This window comes from Salvelinus namaycush, chromosome 4 (genome assembly GCF_016432855.1).
Source record: "Salvelinus namaycush isolate Seneca chromosome 4, SaNama_1.0, whole genome shotgun sequence".
In the NCBI taxonomy this organism is placed as follows: domain Eukaryota; kingdom Metazoa; phylum Chordata; class Actinopteri; order Salmoniformes; family Salmonidae; genus Salvelinus; species Salvelinus namaycush.
Window position 1 is genome coordinate 11,495,533 of NC_052310.1, and position 20,152 is coordinate 11,515,684.

General features: G+C 43.8%; 1 protein-coding gene across 1 annotated transcript; it reads left to right on the plus strand.

Annotated features, from left to right (window-relative positions):
* Positions 1–328: 328 nt before the first annotated feature.
* Positions 329–19,652, plus strand: LOC120046149 (TBC1 domain family member 12-like). Its single transcript, XM_038991148.1, has 13 exons — positions 329–1,917; positions 3,752–3,875; positions 8,226–8,356; positions 8,843–8,925; positions 9,320–9,437; positions 10,903–11,009; positions 12,885–12,959; positions 13,644–13,735; positions 13,896–13,967; positions 14,065–14,193; positions 14,578–14,687; positions 14,880–15,138; positions 17,830–19,652. The coding sequence occupies exons 1-13, from the start codon at positions 716–718 to the stop codon at positions 17,899–17,901; spliced, it is 2,574 nt and encodes an 857-aa protein (XP_038847076.1). The 5' UTR covers positions 329–715; the 3' UTR covers positions 17,902–19,652.
* Positions 19,653–20,152: the final 500 nt, after the last annotated feature.

Sequence of the window (20,152 nt, forward strand, 5' to 3'; positions counted from 1 at the left end):
CTACAGGTACCCTGTGTAGGCTATGAAGTGAACCAAATTAAACTACTCCATTGTGTGATCAACTCTTACCAGGTCTTAGCCTGCCGCCATTGTTGTGAGTCCCTTTACAAAAGACCAACGGGATACTACATCTTAAAAACCTATGCTGAACGAACAAATCCTGAATACCTGCGCATTGTGCTGTTTAAAAAAAAAAATCGGATAAGCCAGGCGTGTTATAGCGCCGTACGGACAGCAGATGTCACCTCATCCCAGATTTTCCGTCTGCGTGCTGGGGGATTTGCGCTCCCCCTACGTCATTGGAATCTCAAAATGGCTCCTGCTCAAATTCGCTGTCCAAGTGGGGGCGGATGCCGGTTTTTCTAACAGAAATTACACACGACCATACGACTGACATTCTCTCTTTTCCTGCCGCTATCTCTCGAAATAGAAACCGTATTTTGCTTGCGTCATCATCGTATAATTAGGGATACGCTGAGATCATGATAGGCATAGCCTACAGTGAACAACCGGGACCGATCAATTGTAGCTGATGCAGCCACCACAGCGTTTTTGTTGTGGAGCGGTGGTGTGGGGAATGTGAATGACATGGAAAAGGAAGAGAATGGCATTTTTCCACCGGCTTTGTCTGTGAACGAAAAGTTGACCAGCAGCACATCTCTCAACCAGCCACTGTCTGACGATACCGCCGACGCCGCAGGTCTTCTCTCTAAACATGTCAACAGGGATGAGACGTGTTGAACTGACAGCGGACGCAGCCGGTGAAGCAGGAGAGGATATTTCCCGTTCCACAGTAGCGTGTGTACGTGTCGGGAGTACGATAATGCTCGATTTAGTTACTGACAGCCCATCTGGTGGCACTGTAAGCAATTGTGTCATTCCTGAGCCAGGTAGCGACTCTGCTACAAACGGGTTTACTGGGTCAATAATGGTTGCCTCCAAGGCAGGGAGCTGCTCTGCTATCACTGCAGTGAATCGAGAGGAAATGGACAGAAGTGCTCTCTGGGGGACCTCCCTGGCTCAGAAGAACAATGATTGCTCTGCAGAAAGACTAGATGCCTGTGTGACAGCAGCTGAGCCACTGCAGTCATTGGCACACTCCTGGAATGGACAGCTTGAACAGAGGTGCACAGCAGCCTCCCGGACTGGTCCGGAGGGGTTCTCGATTGGAGACACCGTTTGTGTTATACAGAGTCCTCTTCACAGTGATGCTGTTATTAGACCACATATTAACCGAAGTACGACCTCTGACAAGGAGGACAAAATGGCAAACGGTGGATTATTGATAGGATACAACAGTGCCAAGTTAAACACAGAGACAGCTGTAACAGTTCTTTCTGATGGAGCTGCAACCTGTATCTCTAACCCACAATGTGAAAAACTCTCCTTGTCTGCAGTGAGTGCAAGGGAGGGCCATCACGAATCCTGCAATATCAGAGAGGAACCTGACGGAGCCGGGGCCCAGCCTAGAAAACAAGCTAACGTGGCAGGAGAGCTATCTGATGGTGCTACTTCCAGTCTCACCTCTCAGGGTTTACCATCAATCCCAGCACCAACGAAAGACCCCTGCAGTGTCAAACCAGACACCAGGCAGGGAGCAGAACCATCAACATCTGGTCACTCAGGAGGTGATCCATCCTCCAGACTCCATCCTCAGTCCCACAAGACCACCAGTCTGAACTATGACCCGTCCAGCATTCTCAGCCCAGGGGACGAGGATGAGGATGGGGAGACCTTTGTGGAGCTGGGGGCCCAAGGCTACAGTGACCTCAGGTTCATGGACGTCAGTCTGAGCTCCAGGAACACCTATGAGTCCAGCAGACGTCAGTCCGCCCCAGGACATATAGGACTGAGTGTGGACTCCTCTGAACTGGCCTTACAGTCAAAAAGACCCGGCATCGCTGAGTATTTCGGCAGGTAAATGAGTTGTTTTCTTTGTGGTCTGAGGTTATTTGCAGGGTGCCGAGAGGATTTTTTTACAAGGACAAGAGCGGTACAAACTATTTCAGTCTGCTTACCTCTCTTCACGTCATGTTTGCATTTATACTGTGTATAGCCGCATTATTGCTGCAATATACACCCGTTACAACAGCAGTCACTTCCGTTAACCATGCTTTCCTAACAGAGATGTGTCCTGATATTGTAACAGCACACCAGACAGAATGAACAAAGCCAGAACTAGAACTAGGTCTCAGTCAACATTTAGCGCAGGCAGAGACCCACCTGGTGGAAATGGAGCCAGCTGCAGTGAATGCTGTTATATTAATGTTCCCACAAGGACATCCCCTAGGTGTTTACAATTTACATTAAAGGGATACTTCTGGATTTTGGCAATGAAGCCCTTTATCTACTTCCCAAGAGTCAGATGAACCAGTGGATACCATTTGTATGTCTCTGCGTGCAGTTTGAAAAACCTACAGTAGGTTAGCTCTCCAGGAACAGGGTTGGAGAGCCCTGCTTTAAGGTGTAAACAATTTAGAAACAGTTAATTATTACTTCATAGATCGTTTATAAATATGTAATAAATACTTAGAACTTGATTGGTATATATAATAATGAACAGTCTATAAACTACATATAACTCCTTTATAAACACTTTTGAGTACACCTTGATGTAAAGTGTTAACCCCTAGGTTTATAATCCCACAGAGGATCAGGTGAAATTGATTCAAGTGATGAAATACGAGTGCCAGCAATTCACTCACTCAGCTGAACGGACCATATCAGTATGACTTATTAGTATGAATTATTGGCACCTTTGAGAAAGATGAGCAAAACATACTGTATATAATAAATAATGAAAATACTGGGCTATATTATCTGCAAAAAATAACTGTATTCCAGGTGACTACCTCATGAAGCTGGTTGAGAGTGTACAAAACTGTTATCAAGGCCAAGTGTGGCTACTTTGAAGAATCTAAAATATATTTTGATTTGTTTAACACTTTTTTTGGTTACTACATGATTCCATATGTGTTATTTCATAGTTTTGATGTCTTCACTATTATTTTACAATGTAGAAAATAGTAAAAAATAAAGAAAACCCCTTGAATGAGTAGGTGTGTCCAAACTTTTGACTGGTACTGTATATATGTATATTATATACTACTACAATTGCTCAGAGAAAGAGATTTTGTTTAACAAATAATATATATTTTTTTTAATAAAAAGATAGGGGTCAAACTTATTGGCACCCCTGTTTTCTATTCTCTTCAATACCTCCCTTTGCAAGGATAACTTCACTGAGTCTTTTTCTAAAATGTTTTAAGAGGGCAGTCCATAAGTGCAGATGAAGGACCTGAAAAGATTCTGTATGGAGAAATGGTCTAAGTTCCCTCCCAATGTGTTTCTTCAATCTCGTAAAACATTTTAGAAAAAGACTGTTATCCTCGCAGGGTGATCTATTGAAAATAGGGTTGGCAATAATTTTGATCCCAATCTTTTTTTAAATTATTTGTTATTACTTGTTAAACAAAATCAATTTCCCTGAGCATATACAATATAGCTCAGTATTTATATTATTTGTTTGATACAGTCTTTTTTGCTTCTCTTTATCAAGGGTAACCATAAATTTTGGACCTGATGTATGTCAGATCTAGGAAATGATTCAGAGACTCAGAGAAACCTTAATTTCACTGTTTTCTCAGTATGTCTACTCATCAAAACTGTTTTGCTGACCGGAGGAATAAAATTAAAGTGTGTCATCATTAATAATTACCCACACATTGTCCTGGCTTTTCTGTCTGTTCAGGGGTTTATTTTCCAAGAAGCATATAGAGCCGAAGAGTCCGTCCCAGAATGTACCTGGGTGGAAGCTGTTTGGAAAAGTTGCTGCCAGAGAGAGCCCTCCCAAGGACTCCAGGACCATACAGCAGGTTGGTACCCCGGTCCTGTATTCTTCAAGCATGTCAGATTAGGAGTGCTGATCTAGGATCAGTTTTGTCTTTTAAATCATAATAACTAGGATTTCATTGACATGGAGGACCTGGGTCCGTATACATCAAGAATCGCATCGTTGGAGTGCTGATCTAGAGCTTTTAAACCCACCCCTCAGCTACTCTCAGTCCATTCCACCTATCTCCGGAAATTGCCCTGTTATGATTTCCATGTGCCATATATATTTCAACTGTGCTGTGATGTTTCACATAGATTCTGAAACTGTCTAATCGCATAGTATCTACAGATTGTAAGTTCAAGGTCAATATTTTACTAAAAGTATTATTATATTGTTGATTGATTGACTGTGGTTTTTCAAATCTCCCAACACTGCTATTTGTAGTGTTTACTTTAGATAAATGTTGTGATTTTTCAGCTATTCCTGAAACTGTGACCAGAAACAAGCTACATAGAGGCTATACCAAATAAGTGATCAAATGATTCTGTCTCTTCGTAGCAAAATCTGCAGAGCTGAGCTGGTTTTATATACATAACGTTCTGTTTGAATTTCGTATAATCATTTAAATGGAGAAACTCTTTTAAGTTTTTGAATCAAGCGTTGTGCTCTGAGAAGCTTTTTGAATGCAGGCTCTGATGTCACAGTGCTCCTAAGTCTACAGTAGTTATTCACTAACCTATTAACTGCCCGTCTAACTTCCCGTACAGTATTGTGTATGGGAGAGAATGCTATCTGACCCTCCCTGGAGTGAAGCCAGCAAGTCTAGTTGAATGCAATGAGCTCAATGTTTAGCCCAGATAATTTCCCCTACGTGCTAGTCAGGACTTAATCTCTATTCATCTTGGTTATGTCAGCCTTACATACCTACAGTAACCTCACTTTGTTAACGTAGCTTAAAGCTTTAAAGAAAGTCCAGAACTACCGTTATTTAATTTAAATCAAGTCATTTACACCCCTTCTGTTCAACTCCTTCACCAATGATACATTGCATTTACAGGCCTTTGTTTTATTGTATCACATGAATCATTAGTTTAATCGCAGCCTTGTGCAATATGTAATGCCACAGCATAACAATCACTCCCTAGGCCCTATTCTCACAATAACTAACCTGTACCAGTCTGACCAGGTAGCAAACTGATAGCAACTCACAGCTCAAGTCAATTCTTTATATCTGTCCTTCTGTGTGTCCTGTAATAGAGCATCTTGTAATGATGACATCAGAGCTTATAGATAAGTGTGGCAAAGGCTGTAGTCAGTCTGTACTTGGCCTACTCCTTCCCAACACTTGACAAGAGCGAGTAGGGTGTGGTAGGAGTAAGGTTCAGGTCCTCTATGTTGGAGGCTGGCAGGCCACTACAGCTGTTGAGGGTGTATGCTCCAGCTGGCTCTGTGCCTGGCTGGGCAACTAAGGAGCTGATCTTACTCAAGGTGGATGCCTCTTGCCTGCTGTGTTGAGCCTCGGCTGGGCTTGAATTATGCCCCTAGCTCTGTTCTTCCTCTCCCTCTCTCTCCCTCACTCCCTGTCTCCCGCTCTACCTCCCCCACTCTACCCTGCAGGTACTGATCTGTCTACACACTCGTCGGAGGCAATAATACATGTTTTCATGCCTGGATGGAAACAGACACTAAAGCCAATTACATTTGTCCCTTCACTGGATTAGTAGTGCACTTAACTCTATTACTCTACAACTGCAGACGGGGATGAGAGAATGTATATGCCTCACTACTGAGATTATGACTAGACAAGAGTGATCTCATCTAGAGTGAGCTACGTGGGTTAGAGCAGGGATTTACACTCTTAGAAAAAAGGGTTCCAAAACGGTTCTTTGGCTGTCCCCGTAGACTAACTCTTTTTGGTTTCACGTAGAATTATTTTGCATTTCATGTAGAACCCTCTATTGAAAGGGTTCTACCTGGAACCAGAAAGGGTTCTACCTGGAACCAAAAAGGTTTCTTCAAAGGGTTCTCCTATGGGGACAGCCGAAGAACCATTATAGGTTCTAGATAGCACCTTTTTTTCTAAGAGTGTTGATGTTTTTAAAAAATAATAATTTTAATTTAACTAGGCAAGTCAGTTAAGAACAAATTCTTATTTTCAATGACGGCCTAGGAACAGTGGGTTAACTGCCTTGTTCAGGGGCAGAACAACAGATTTTTACCTTGTCAGCTCGGGGATTCGATCTTGCAACCTTTCGGTTACTAGTCCAACGCTCTAACCACTACCTGCCGCCCCAGGGTGTAGATGTCAGAGGGTTCATCTGTAATGTGTTACACAAATGTGCCGTACAGAAACTCAGATGATGGGAAATTTATTCATGCAGTTATCCTACGTGCAAGGGGAGGGAGGGACTGAGTTGGATCTCCAACAGAGGCCTTTTTTTAATAAAGTTGACTATCTTCGTAACCCTATCCGAAGGGCAAAGATGCTTATGTGGATTGGAAGTGTACTGAAGTACTTGAAATAATTGTTTAGTTTGAAAGACAGTTTGGAGTTGTTTTTGGAGGGATTGAGCTATTTAACTCTTGAGTGCAAACTCTGTTTTTCTTTCATCAGGAGAGTATTCCAGGTGGTCTCACGTCTGTGTCTGCACCCAATCTCTTAAGCGAAGGGGTATGGACTTTCTCAAGTTTCCCTTTCAGTCATCTTCTCAATCTCCTATCTGCATGGGGCTGCCAAGCAACCATTTCCATTGAACATCCAACTCATGCCCATGCCAACCCGTAGCACTTTGACAGGGGAAGGGAAATAAATGCATGTTAGAAAATCTAAAAAAAATAAAAAAAATAATCGCAGGTTCTTCAACAATACCAAGGTCTCTGAGACTCTTGCCATAGCTCCAGCAGCTTAGTCTGTGGCTCAAAATGTATGAATCCAAAGTATGACTATATTTTTGTTCCAGTTGTCCTAACATACAGTACATGTGACCACATGTTTCTCTAGTGCAATAGATCTATTCCATATCGATTGTATTCCTTTTATTCCTTATCTGGGAATGTAAGGATTTTTGGTTTACTGGTGTATTTGACTTGAGGATTATGAATACACAGTTGATTACGTGATTGTATATACACTTTGACATTACAAGTGGTGCCAGAGCTGCTTCTCTGCTATACCATTTGTGAATAGAAATGCATGGGTGTTGGTTATACACAGTTCATCTCTGACTTTTCTTAGTACTATGGGACAGCAGCAATACATTTGGAGAAAGAGCTGTGACTATTTCTCAATTTTTACTATTAGGGGGGGCTGTTCTTCTTCACTGGTGTTGGTAAATCTCACTCTCCTTAGATGGCACTCCCCTCCCCCGTCCCTACTAGCCATTTCCTCTGATAGCACCGATGTAATTTCTTTATTTTATTTAACCTTCATTTAACTAGGCAAGTCAGTTAAGAACAAATTCTTATTTACAATGACGGCCTAAACCGGCCAAACCCTCCCCTAACCCGGACAATGCTGGGCCAATTGTGCGCCGCTCTATGTGACTCCCGATCACGGCCGGCTGTGAAACAGCCCGGGATCAAACCCGGGTCTGCAGTGATGCCTCTAGCACTACGATGCAGTTCCTTAAACCGGTGCGCCACTCGGTCCCCCGAACTGCACCAATAAATGCCTTGAAGGAGCCACAGCCACAACACAAGACAATGTAGCCATTGACATCCATACAGAAGCAGTTTCATGCATCGTGAAAGGCCAAAGGTGAGACTTTTTATTGTGTAGTGGAGGTGAGGGATGTATGGTCACTAAGTCTAAGATACTCAATGTATCAACTCGCACGAAACAAACCCATAGGATATCAGTGGCGTCATGTAGAGCGACTGAACATAAAGGCATTCATTCAACAGGCTCTGATGCATTAGGCATGGCTAGGTATTTATTGACCCCTCTAAAAATAACTCTCCAGTCATCAACAACCATCATACTCCTCAGTCCCCCATTAGTTTTTTTTTCTCTCTCTCTTTCGCGCTGTCTCTCTCTGTCGCTCCCTCTCTCTCTCTCCTCTCTCTGTGTCTCTGTCTCTCTCTTTCTCTGTCGCTCTCTCTCTCTGTCTCTCGCTGTCTCTTTCTTTCTCTCTTTCTCTCTCTGTCACTTTCTGTCTCTTTCTCTCTCTTTCTCTCTCTCTCTCCTCTCTCTGTCTCTCTCTCTCTCTCTCTGTCTGCCTGTATTGGCTTTGTGATCTCCATCATCCTGTCAGCTGATCCTGTCGCCCCTCGTGGCTAACCCCACTCTATCTTTCCTTCCTTTCAAGTCTAGTTGGGCTAGTTGAAATGCATATACTGGGGCTGTGTTTTCCAGTTTCTATGGAGATTTAGGTTTTTGATGTATCTGCAGGAGTACGAGGCCAGGGCGGGCAAGGCTGGATCTGGGGGAACGTCTCCTACTCAGCCTCAACATGGCCGGAGGAAGAACCTGGACTTTGAACCACTGTCCACCACAGCTCTTATACTGGAGGACAGGCCTCCGTAAGTCCCCACTATCTCTCCTTTTTATTTCTCTTTCTTTGTCAGTTCCTCTTTTCTTCTTTTTTAGTTTATTCTGCCCCCCGGTTCATACAAGGGGAAAGGCCTAACCTCCCAGACCTGCAGCCATATTACTTACACACATTCCATTGTTTTCAACTAGGCTCAGGCCAGGGTGTGGTGTCTATGAAGAACACAGTAAGAAACGCAGCGTCCAGAGACGAGCAGTGTTGTATTTCTCCTCAGCTGCTCTCTCTGATCCAAGACCTCCGGCCCTCATTAAGAATAGATACAGTATATGAAATATGAGCATGTCGCCTGAACCATTTGCCTTATGCAAGGCAAAGTCTCTCTCATTTGTAGGTCTTACTTTCTCTTAAGTCCTCAATGTGTTCAACTAGCCATTTTGTGTCCTCAGTTGCTGTGATATGCACGGATTACGGTGAAACCGGCTGATACTGTGTCCCGTCTCCTCTTGTCTCTCTGCAGGAACCTTCCTGCCAAGCCTGTGGAGGAGGCCCAGCGTCACCGTCAGGAGTATGACGAGATGGTGGCCGAGGCCAAGAAGAGAGGTACTGGTACTTGTACTTGTACAGTTACTGGTACTGTTGCTGGTACTGCTACTGTTACTGCACTGTCTGTCTCCTCAGAGCTGTGTAATGGTGGTCAGCAGCATCTGGCCTGTCGACTGAACAGATCTCCAGATGGCACTTAGCTCAGTCTGTCTGTTGTAGCTGTTGCAAATACTTTTGTAACTTTACATGTACTTTAACAATTGTAAAGCTTTATGCAAAGTATTATAAAGCATTTATAAGCATCTGTTAACATTTATAAGCATATGTTAACATTTATAAGCATCTGTTAACATTTATAAGCATCTGTTAACATTTATAAGCATGTATAATGGCTTATTAATTGAAGTTATTGTAAAGGGTAACCAAAGGAGTTGTGTCCCCATCCCCACAGAGTTAAAGGAGGCCCAGAGGAAGAGGAAAGAGATGAAGGAGAGGTTTAAGCAGGAGGACAGCATCGCCAACGCCATGGTGGTCTGGAACCACGACATCCTGCCCAACTGGGACAACATGTGAGCCACTTCCTGCTAAACAACTCTCCACTGGCACGGAGCAGCTATGTACACTGTCCAGTCAGTCAGGCAGTCCGTCTGTCAGTACAATATTCAGTCAGTTACTCAGTCAGTCAGTTATTCTGCCAGTCAGCTAGCCAGACAGTCAGTCAGTCACTGAACCAGTCAGTCAGTCAGTGAGCCAGTCAGTCAGTCTGTAAACCAGTCAGTCAGTGAATCAGTCAGTCGGTGAGTCAGTCAGTCAGTGAACCAGTCAGTACATAAATCAGTCAGTGAGCCAGTCAGTCAGTGAGCCAGTCACTCAGTGAACCAGTCAGTCAGTGAGCCAGTCAGTGAACCAGTCATTCAGTTATTCAGACAGACAGACAGTCAGTCACTGAACCAGTCAGTCAGTCAGTGATCCAGTCAGTCAGTGAACCAGTCTGTAAATCAGTCAGTCTGTAAATCAGTCAGTCAGTGAACCAGTCAGTCAGAGAACCAGTCAGTACATAAATCAGTCAGTGAACCAGTCACTCAGTGAGCCAGTCACTCAGTGAGCCAGTCAGTGAACCATCCATTCAGTAAAGCAGTCAGTCAGTGAGCCAGTCAGTGAGCCAGTCAGTCAGTCAGTGAATCAGTCAGTGAGCCAGTCAGTCAGTCAGTGAGCCAGTCAGTCAGTCAGTGAACCAGTCAGAGAACCAGTCAGTACATAAATCAGTCAGTGAACCAGTCATTCATTGAGCCAGTCACTCAGTGAACCAGTCAGTCAATCAGTGAACCATTCATTCAGTAAATCAGTCAGTCAGTGAGCCAGTCAGTCAGTGAATCAGTCAGTGAGCCAGTCAGTAATTCAGTCAGTCAGTGAACCAGTCAGTCAGTGAACCAGTCAGTAAATGAACAAGTCAGTCAGTGAACCAGTCAGTAAATGAACAAGTCAGTCAGTGAACCAGTCAGTCAGTGAGTCTGTCTGTAAATCAGTCATTCAGTGAACCAGTCAGTCTGTTAGTCAGTCAGTCAGTGAACCAGTCAGTAAATAAATCAGTCAGCCAGTCAGTCAGTGAGCCAGCCAGTCAGTCAGCCAGTCAGTCAGTGAGCCAGCCAGTCAGTCAGTGAGCCAGCCAGTCAGTCAGTGAGCCAGCCAGTCAGTCAGTGAGCCAGTCAGTGAGCCAGTCAGTCAGTCAGTGAGTCAGCCAGTCAGTCAGTGAGCCAGTCAGTGAGCCAGTCAGTCAGTCAGTGAGCCAGTCAGTCAGTGAGCGAGTCAGTCAGTAAATCAGTCAGTCATGCAGTGAACCAGCCAGGCATGCAGTGAGCCAGTCAGTGAGTCAATGAGCCAGTCAGTGAGTCAATGAGCCAGTCAGTGAGTCAGTGAGCCAGTCAGTGAGTCAGTGAGCCAGTCAGTCATGCAATGAGCCAGTCAGTCAGTGGGCATAGGTCAGGGCTCCGTTGTTCAGTAGGCCCATGCCAGTCTGTTTGTGTCCCCCTGTAGGCGTAACACTCGGCGGGTGAGAGAGCTCTGGTGGCAGGGCTTGCCCCCCAACGTCAGAGGAAAGGTCTGGAGCCTAGCCATCGGCAACGAGCTCAACATCACCCCAGGTATGTATGGTGTTTCAATAGTCATAACTCATAGAACTCCCATCATAATTCTGTATTCCCATAGGCATGCCAAAATATGATTTGCTTTCAGAATAAGATATACAAAGTGAAGGATGTCATGTACATAAACTCAACAGAAAAAGAAACGTCCTCTCACTGTCAACTGCGTTTATTTTCAGCAAACTTAACATGTTTAAATATTTGTATGAACATAACAAGATTCAACAGCTGAGACATAAACTGAACAAGTTCCACAGACATGTGACTAACAGAAATGGAATAATGTGACCCTGAACAAAGGGGGGGTCAAAATCAAAAGTAACAGTCAGTATCTGGTGTGGCCACCAGCTGCATTAAGTACTGCAGTGCATCTCCTCCTCATGGACTGCACCAGATTTGCCAGTGCTTGCTGTGAGATGTTACCCCACTCTTCCACCAAGGCACCTGCAAGTTCCCGGACATTTCTGGGGGGAATGGACCTAGCCCTCACCCTCTGATCCAACAGGTCCCCGACGTGCTCATTGGGATTGAGATCCGGGCTCTTTGCTGGCCATGGCAGAACACTGATGTTCCTGTCTTGCAGGAAATCACGCACAAAACGAGCAGTATGGCTGGTGGCATTGTCATGCTGGAGGGTCATGTCAGGATGAGCTTGCAGGAAGGGTACTACATGAGGGAGGAGGATGTCTTCCCTGTAACGCACAGCGTTGAGATTGCCTGCAATGACAACAAGCTCAGTCCGATGATGCTGTAACACACCGCCCCAGAACATGACGGACCCTCCACCTCCAAATCGATCCCTCTCCAGAGTACAGGACTCAGTGTAACGCTCACTCCTTCGACGATAAACGCGAATCCAACCATCAACCCTGGTGAGACAAAACCGTGACTCGCCAGTGAAGAGCACTTTTTGACAGTCCTGTCTGGTCCAGCGACGGTGGGTTTGTGCCCATAGGCGACGTTGTTGCCGGTGATGTCTGGTGAGGACCTGCCTTACAACAGGCCTACAAGCCCTCAGTCAAGCCTCTCTCAGCCTATTGCGGACAGTCTGAGCACTGATGGAGGGATTGTGCGTTCCTGGTGTAACTCGGGTAGTTGTTGTTGCCACTCTGTACCTGTCCTGCAGGTGTGATGTTCGGATGTACCGATCCTGTGCAGGTGTTGTTACACGTGGTCTGCCACGCGAGGACGATCAGCTGTCCGTCCTGTCTCCCTGTAGCGCTGTCTTAGGCGTCTCACAGTGCGGACATTGCAATTTATTGCCCTGGCCACATCTGCAGTCCTCATGCCTCCTTGCAGCATGCCTAAGGCACGTTCACGCAGATGAGCAGGGACCCTGGGCATCTTTCTTTTGGTGTTTTTCAAAGTCAGTCGAAAGGTGTCCTCAGTTTTCATAACTGTGACCTTAATTGCCTACTGTCTGTAAGCTGTTAGTGTCTTAACGACCGTTCCACAGGTGCATGTTCATTAATTGTTGATGGTTCATTGAACAAGCATGGGAAACAGTGTTTAAACCTTTTACAATGAAGATCTGTGAAGTTATTTGGATTTTTACGAATTATCTTTGAAAGACAGGGTCCTGAGAAAGGGACGTTTCTTTTTTTGCTGAGTTTACATTGAAATGTATTAAAATAGCCAAGGTTATAGTTGTAGAAATGTAGTACCATATTGTTTGTTTTCTAACAAAGCAACACGCTCACCTCTTTCAGCTGGAATAGCTTTACGAGCCTGTTGTGTATGTAGTGGAAGGAATTGCTGGATGAAAAGGCCTTTGTGGGTTACACAACAAAGTATAATAGATGTCTCAGCTGGAGGACCCACCGCCTGACTCATTGCGAGAGATCTTCTTTCATTTCCCTCTTTTCTTCTCTACAGAGCTGTATGACATCTTCCTCTCCAGAGCCAAGGAGAGGTGGAGGAGTTTCAGTGAGATGGGTTCAGAGGCTGACGGTACGTCTGAGATGGGGGCGTCTGAGATGGGGGGGGGGGGGGGGCTGTCACATGGCAAGACTGTGAATTAAAGCCAAGCTCCTCGCATGTTAGACTGAACTCCTCAGACCCTAGACTCATCCATTCTCCTCTCTTCCTCTTTGAGGCAAAGCTATTTCCTCTCATTGCTTCACATCTGTCGGCCATATTGGTGTCCCACATTGCTGCACAAATTCCCCTCGTTCAGCAATCATTTGCAGGCTTGGAGGAGACTGGAGAACTTTCTGCAAAGGTTTTCTGTTGTTTTTACTCCAGTGTTCTACGAAGTGTCTGTTTCTGCCATCATGTCAGACTATCTGGCCTTTGGTGTAGTGCTGAGAGCCAACAGTGACACATTCTCTCCTCTAGCTCGTCAGAAAGACTGTGTTGTTGCCAACAAGAGCCTCAGGAGATGGATCCAACAGGTCTTAATGGAGCTGAACAGAGAGATTTGCAGGATGTCTTCCTCTTGCCATCGTTTTAGGGTTACAAAATATTGGCACGGCATCAGTGTCTCTATGTATCATTGATTACCGAGTTACTCGGTCTATCATGCACAGACAACGATACAGAGAGGTCGAACCAGCAGGAGATCAGTTTATTTTAGTAAACTGAAATTATAAAGTTTTTCCTTTCGTTAATAATCTGTTTGTGTTTCAATACTAGATGGGGCATCGCTGGCAGACAGAGAGTCCAGTCTGGACCTGATCAAGCTGGACATATCCCGCACATTCCCACCTCTTTTTATTTTCCAGAAGGTACAGTACATCTCTTACCCACTACTGTGTGTGTGCGTGCGTGCGTGCGTGCGTGCGTGCGTGCGTGCGTGCGTGCGTGCGTGCGTGCGTGCGTGCGTGCGTGCGTGCATGCGTGCGTGCTCCATGACATTTCTCATCCTCTGATTGTCTTCCACCACAGGGTGGGCCATATCATGATCTCCTCCACAGCGTGCTGGGAGCCTACACCTGTTACAGACCTGATGTGGGATATGTGAGTAACACTTCAAAACAGCACTCTTAAGTCTTTATTTTATGCTATACTGTACATGCAGTGATTGTGAACTAAAATGGTGGTTCTGTTCTCTCAGGTTCAGGGCATGTCCTTCATAGCTGCAGTGTTAATTCTCAACCTGGAGGAAGCTGACGCCTTCATTGCCTTCGCTAACCTGCTCAACAAGCCCTGTCAGCTGGCCTTCTTCAGAGTGGACCATGATCTAGTGAGTCCTACTTCCACAGTGGCTACAGTAAAAAAAAACTGTCCTCTCTAAAACTAATTTAAAGGGATACTTCACCCAAATTACATATTGGTTTCCTTACCCTGTACACAGTCTATGGACAAGGTATGACAGCAATCCATGCTTTGGTTTAGTTTCCCAGGCATTTCCACATGCTAACGTTTTCTAAATCCCATTCAAATCATGGGACTGATATTAGCATTTTTCCCACATCATGTTCATATCATCTATAAGTGACTTTGTTGAGCTTCACAATAAATTTGAGATACTTTTGGATGATTTTGACATGATGCACAATTAGCTCTTTAACAGTACTGAATTAGTGGTCCCTGAATCTGTCTCTGACCTTTTTTTCTTCTCCTCTAGATGCTGAAATACTTTGCTGCGTTCGAGGTGTTCTTTGAAGAGAACCTCCCTAGACTGTTTAACCACTTCCAGATCTCCAACCTCACCCCAGATCTCTATCTCATCGACTGGTGAGTAACTATAGATCTCTATATGAAAGCATGCAGCAGTTATCTGTTAGTGTGGCCTTCAAGCTGTTTTCTCACACATTTAACACCAGCCATGCTGTCAGGTCATTATTCAGTTATCAGAGCACAGCTGCTGTGCCGTTCCGCTAACTGCCATTTTTTGACCTGTGTGTATCTGTCTGTGTCTGTTTACAGGATCTTCACTCTGTACAGTAAGTCGTTGCCGTTGGACGTGGCATGTAGAGTGTGGGATGTGTTCTGTCGTGACGGCGAGGAGTTTCTGTTCCGGACGGGTCTAGGGATCCTGCGTCTCTACGAGGATGTGCTCCTACAGATGGATTTCATCCATAGCGCCCAGTTTCTGACACGCCTCCCAGAGGATATAGACTCTGATAGGCTGTTCGCCTGCATCGCGGCCATGCCCATGCTCAACGGAAACAAGAAATGGTCCCAGGTCAGTTCCTCTAAACATAAGAAGACAGGGAAGTGAGAAAATGGACACGTTTGCACCAAGTGACAATACATACAGTGCATTCGGAAAGTTTTCAAACCCCTCGACTTTTTCCACATTTTGTTCCGTTACAGCCTTACTCTAAAATGTATTAAATCATTTTTCCCCCCTCATCAATCTACACAAAATACCTCATAATGACAAAGCAAAAACAGGTTTTTAGAAAAGTTTTGCAATGTAGAAAAAAAATGAAATAATGAAATATCACATTGACATAAGTATTCAGACCCTTTACTCAGTATTTTGTTGAAGCACCTTTGGCAGCGATTACAGCCTCGAGTCTTCTTGGGTATGACGCTATAAGCTTGGCACACCTGTATTTGGGGAGTTTTTCCAATTCTTCTCTGCAGATCCTCCCAAGCTCTGTTAGGTTGGATGGGGAGCGTCACTGCACAGCTATTTTCAGGTCTCTCCAGAGATGTTCGATCGGGTTCAAGTCCGGGGTCTGGCTGGGCCACACAAGGACATTCAGAGACTTGTCCCAAAGGCACTCCTGCGTTGTCTTGGCTGTGTGCTTATGGTCGTTGTCCTGTTGGAAGGTGAACCTTCGCCCAAGTCTGAGGTCCTGAGCGCTCTGGAGCAGGTTTTCATCAAGAATCTCTCTGTACTTTGCTCCGTTCATCTTTCCCTCGATGCTGACTAGTCTCCCAGTCCCTGCCGCTGAATAGTGGCTTCCGTGTGGCCTGATTGGTGGAGTGCTGCAGAGATGGTTGTCCTTCTGGAAGATTCTCCCATCTCCACAGAGGAACTCTGTATCTCTGTCAGAGTGACCATCGGGTTCTTGGTCACCTCCCTGACCAAGGCCCTTCTCCCCCGATTCTCAGTTTGGCAGGGCAGCCAGCGCTAGGAAGAGTCTGGGTGGTTCCAAACTTATTCCATTTAAGAATGATGGAGGCCACTGTGTTCTTGGGGACCTTCAATGTTTCAGAAATGTTTTGGTACCCTTCCCCAGATCTGTGTCTCGACACAATCCTGTCTCGGAGCTCTACTGACAATTCCTTCGACCTCATGGCTTGGTTTTGCTCTGACATGCACTGTCAACTGTGGGACCTTATATAGACAGGTGTGTGCCTTTCCAAATCATGTCCGATCAATTGAATTTACCACATGTGGACTCCAATCAAGTTATAGAAACATCTGAAGGATGATCAATGGAAACAGGATGCACTAGAGCTCAATTTTGAGTCTCATAGCGAAGGGTCTGAATACTTATGTAAATAAGGTATTTCTGTTTTTTATTTGTAATACATTTGCAAAACCTTCTAAAAATCGGTTTTCGCTTTGTCATTATGGAGTGTTGTGTGTAGATTGAGTAATTTTTTTTATTTAATCCATTTTAGAATAAGATTGTAACGTAACAAAATGTGGAAAAAGTGAAGGGGTCAGAATACTTTCTGAATGTATAAGAATATTATTATGTGTTTAAGGTGAAGCCATTTCTAGAGTATGTTGTGTGAACTGGGACATGCTCCCAGAATTCCTCACAAATATCCTGTAATTATGTGTGATTCTGGTGTGTCTAGGAACGATTTGGGAATGATACGTCACTCAGACACTGCAATGTAAAATAATTCAGGTTATAATCAAATCAAACTTTATTTGTCACATGCGCCGAATACAACAAGTGTAGACTTTACCGTGAAACGCTTACTTACAAGCCCTTAACCCAACACCGCAATTCAAGAAGAGTTAAGAAAATGTTTACCAAATAAACTCAAGTAAAAAATAATAAAAGTAACACAATAACGAGGCTATATACAGGGGGTACCAGTACCGAGGCCAGGTTAGTCGAGGTAATTTGTACATGTAGGTAGGGGAGAAGTGACTATGCATAGATGATAAACAGCGAGTAGCAGCAGTGTACAAAACAAATGGAGGGGGGGGGTCAATGTAAAAAGTGGCCATTTGATTAATTGTTCAGCAGTCATATGGAACGGGGGTAGAAGATGTTAAGGAGCCTTTTGGTCCTAGACTTGGTGCTCCGGTACCACTTGCCGTGCAGTAGCAGAGAAAACAGTCTATGACTTGGGTGACTGGAGTCTGACAATTTTTTGTGCTTTCCTCTGACCCAGCCTATTATATAGGTCCTGGATGGCAGGAAGCTTGGCCCCAGTGATGTACTGGGCCGTACGCACTACCCTCTGTAGTGCCTTACGGTCAGATGCTGAGCAGTTTCCATACCAGACGGTGATGCAACCGGTCAGGATGCTCTCGATGGTGTAGCTGTACAACTTTTTGAGGATCGGGGGACCCATGCCAAATCTTTTCAGTCTCCTCTTCACGACTGTCTTGGTGTGTTTGGACCATGATAGTTCGTTGGTGATGTGGACACCAAGAAACTTGAAACTCTCAACCCGCTCCACTACAGCCCTGTCTTAGTTAATTAATGGGGGCCTGTTCGGCCCACCTTTATCATAGATTCAAACTTGTTGGGTCCTACAATTCATATACTACAGCACCTGCAGAGGTGAATGTATGTCAGGTAAAGAAATGCATAAGAAATAACCCATATAATAGTCTGCCTTTTTGTGGAAATGCAGCACCACCTACAGGTATGTATTGTGTGTGCCTAAAAAGAACTATCGTTGCAGTTTTATATTGAGATTTGTTCTCCTTCTTCTTTCTCCTCTCCAGGTGTTTAATGCATTGATAAAGGAGAACAAGGACGTGGACAGGAATTGCAGCCAAGTAGTGAAGAGTTCATGATTCAGCCGTGGAACAATTTTATCATCACATTCCTCTCTTTAATTGAGAGCCTTTGATCACATTAGAGTCATAATGGTAAATGGACCTTAAAGAATGACATCATACTTGAAGATGGAGGCCTCAGACACCATTGCCAGGTTGATTGAATTGAGAGTATTTATGGTAGTATACCATGAATATATGATGATATACTGTAGGTAGATGTGATGAATTGGGTCTGTCTAGTCCCATCAGAAAGGTATGGAGTTTCTTAGATTGAATGAGGCCCTTTGTTACACCTGTGGATTTTATCTCACTAACATTACAATATATATTTTATGAAAGTGCACCTCCAAGCATACATATATTTATATGACTTAATTGACCAAGCCAACTTTACAACATAGAAGGAAAATTATGAAATAATTGACAGAGCCCTTCCGTTTCTTATGTGTCTGAAGCTTGACATCGAATAGTTTAACTAAACTACCAGTAATAGGTTTTAATTACAGTGAGCAATTGTTTCCGAAAGGAATTGCAATAGAGAAAATGTGTGACATGTGGCACTAGCCCAGGATTGGACTAAAGGAGCCTACCGTTACTCCTTAGTCCAAGGACCTTGCATGCTCTGTTTAAAGGGCGAATTGACTCTGAAAGACAAAACTGCCAAATACTCCCATCTAAACGTGAATCGATTCTCAATTGCGGCACGGTTCTAGAAACATAGATCCCTCTACTTTCATATCACATCTAAATAATTTCACAAATGCAAAATACACACTGGTTTTAACACAGTTGTAGTCGACAGTATTTTTCAGCGACAACACGTTTGTGTCGTCTGTCTTCCGTTTACACACAGGTGTTCGGAGACGGATATAGCTAATTAGCACAGATAGTCCACTCTGTCTTCCGTCTGTTTTTCGTAAACAATCGCTGTAACATGGAAATATGTCCGTATGGGAACCCTAACCCTTTACATTTACCTTTTGTTTTTGTTTTCATTCAAAAGGCACTCGCACATATGAGCTATCTTTGTTGCAGGTGCAACAGTTGAATACAATTAGGGGAAAAAGAAACCCGCACACTGCTCTTGCTACTATCACTTCTCTTTATTAAGCTAGCTTTATGAAGGCATTGAGGCCGATACGTAAATCTAGCTTAATAAAGAGCAGTGTGCGGGTTTCTTATTTTTTTCTCGCGGATGTGAAAGGTTATGCTTCCGAAATCGTACCGTAAGCGTCGCGTGTTAATGTTCAGATCGAGCGTCGCGGCTCGTACACCCCCGTACAGAAGACGCCTCCGTCCAATGACTCTTATGTGTAATGTAATAGAACTGAGAGTTATGATCAAGGCCTGTTGTGCCACGTGAGGTTTCAGTGTTTTGCTGGATGAATCTTGCTGGATGAATCCACAGTGAAGCTATTATATTGTTGTGAATAAAACAGCAATGGGACACCTTTTCAAAGTACCTATTCATGAAACATAATTAACTTTTAAAACTTGGTCTTGTTTGTGATGTTGCTCACATCTATTGTTACTTTACATTTGACCAAACACTTATGTTGAGGTCCAACATATTTTATTATCAATGCTGTAATTCATGGTTCTACAGTACATGTTTCATATCGTTTCTTATGCTCTCTATATTGTATAGTTTTCATACTGAGTACTAAAACAATTGTAAATATATTTTAAATGAATTCAAAAGTACCCCTGTGATACTGTATCAGACCAGAAGTTATGAATTATGTAAATAAATCAAAGAGATGATTATTTCCAAATGGTCAACAGTTTTTCCTGACTGCCACACACCACACCTAAGCACAACAGTTCTCAACCAGTAGGTGGCGGTGTTTTCCAATCAATTTGTAGAGATCACAGTTTACTTCAATGGTCTTCACCTACGCCTAGCTAGTAGAAAATAAATACGTATGACAACGTTTTGCAGTTTATATTATATTAGTCAACTTTATGCTAGTTATTTTATATCGATTCAAACAGGCACCCCATCTTTTTAAAATAAGTCCTTTACGATGACTCCGGTAAGTATCTCTTGTTATAGATGGATCGCTAGATAACTTGCCAATCTTTACTAGTAGCTAAGCAGATGGATGTGCAGTTTCTCAGCAGTCAATGGCTTTAATTTTCACTGAACATTTTGTCTACTAATGTAATGTTACTCACCATTATACTAATAATCCGAAATCGTTGTTAGACATTTTTGTTTTATTTAACTAGGCAAGTCAGTTAAGAACAAATTCTTATTTACAAT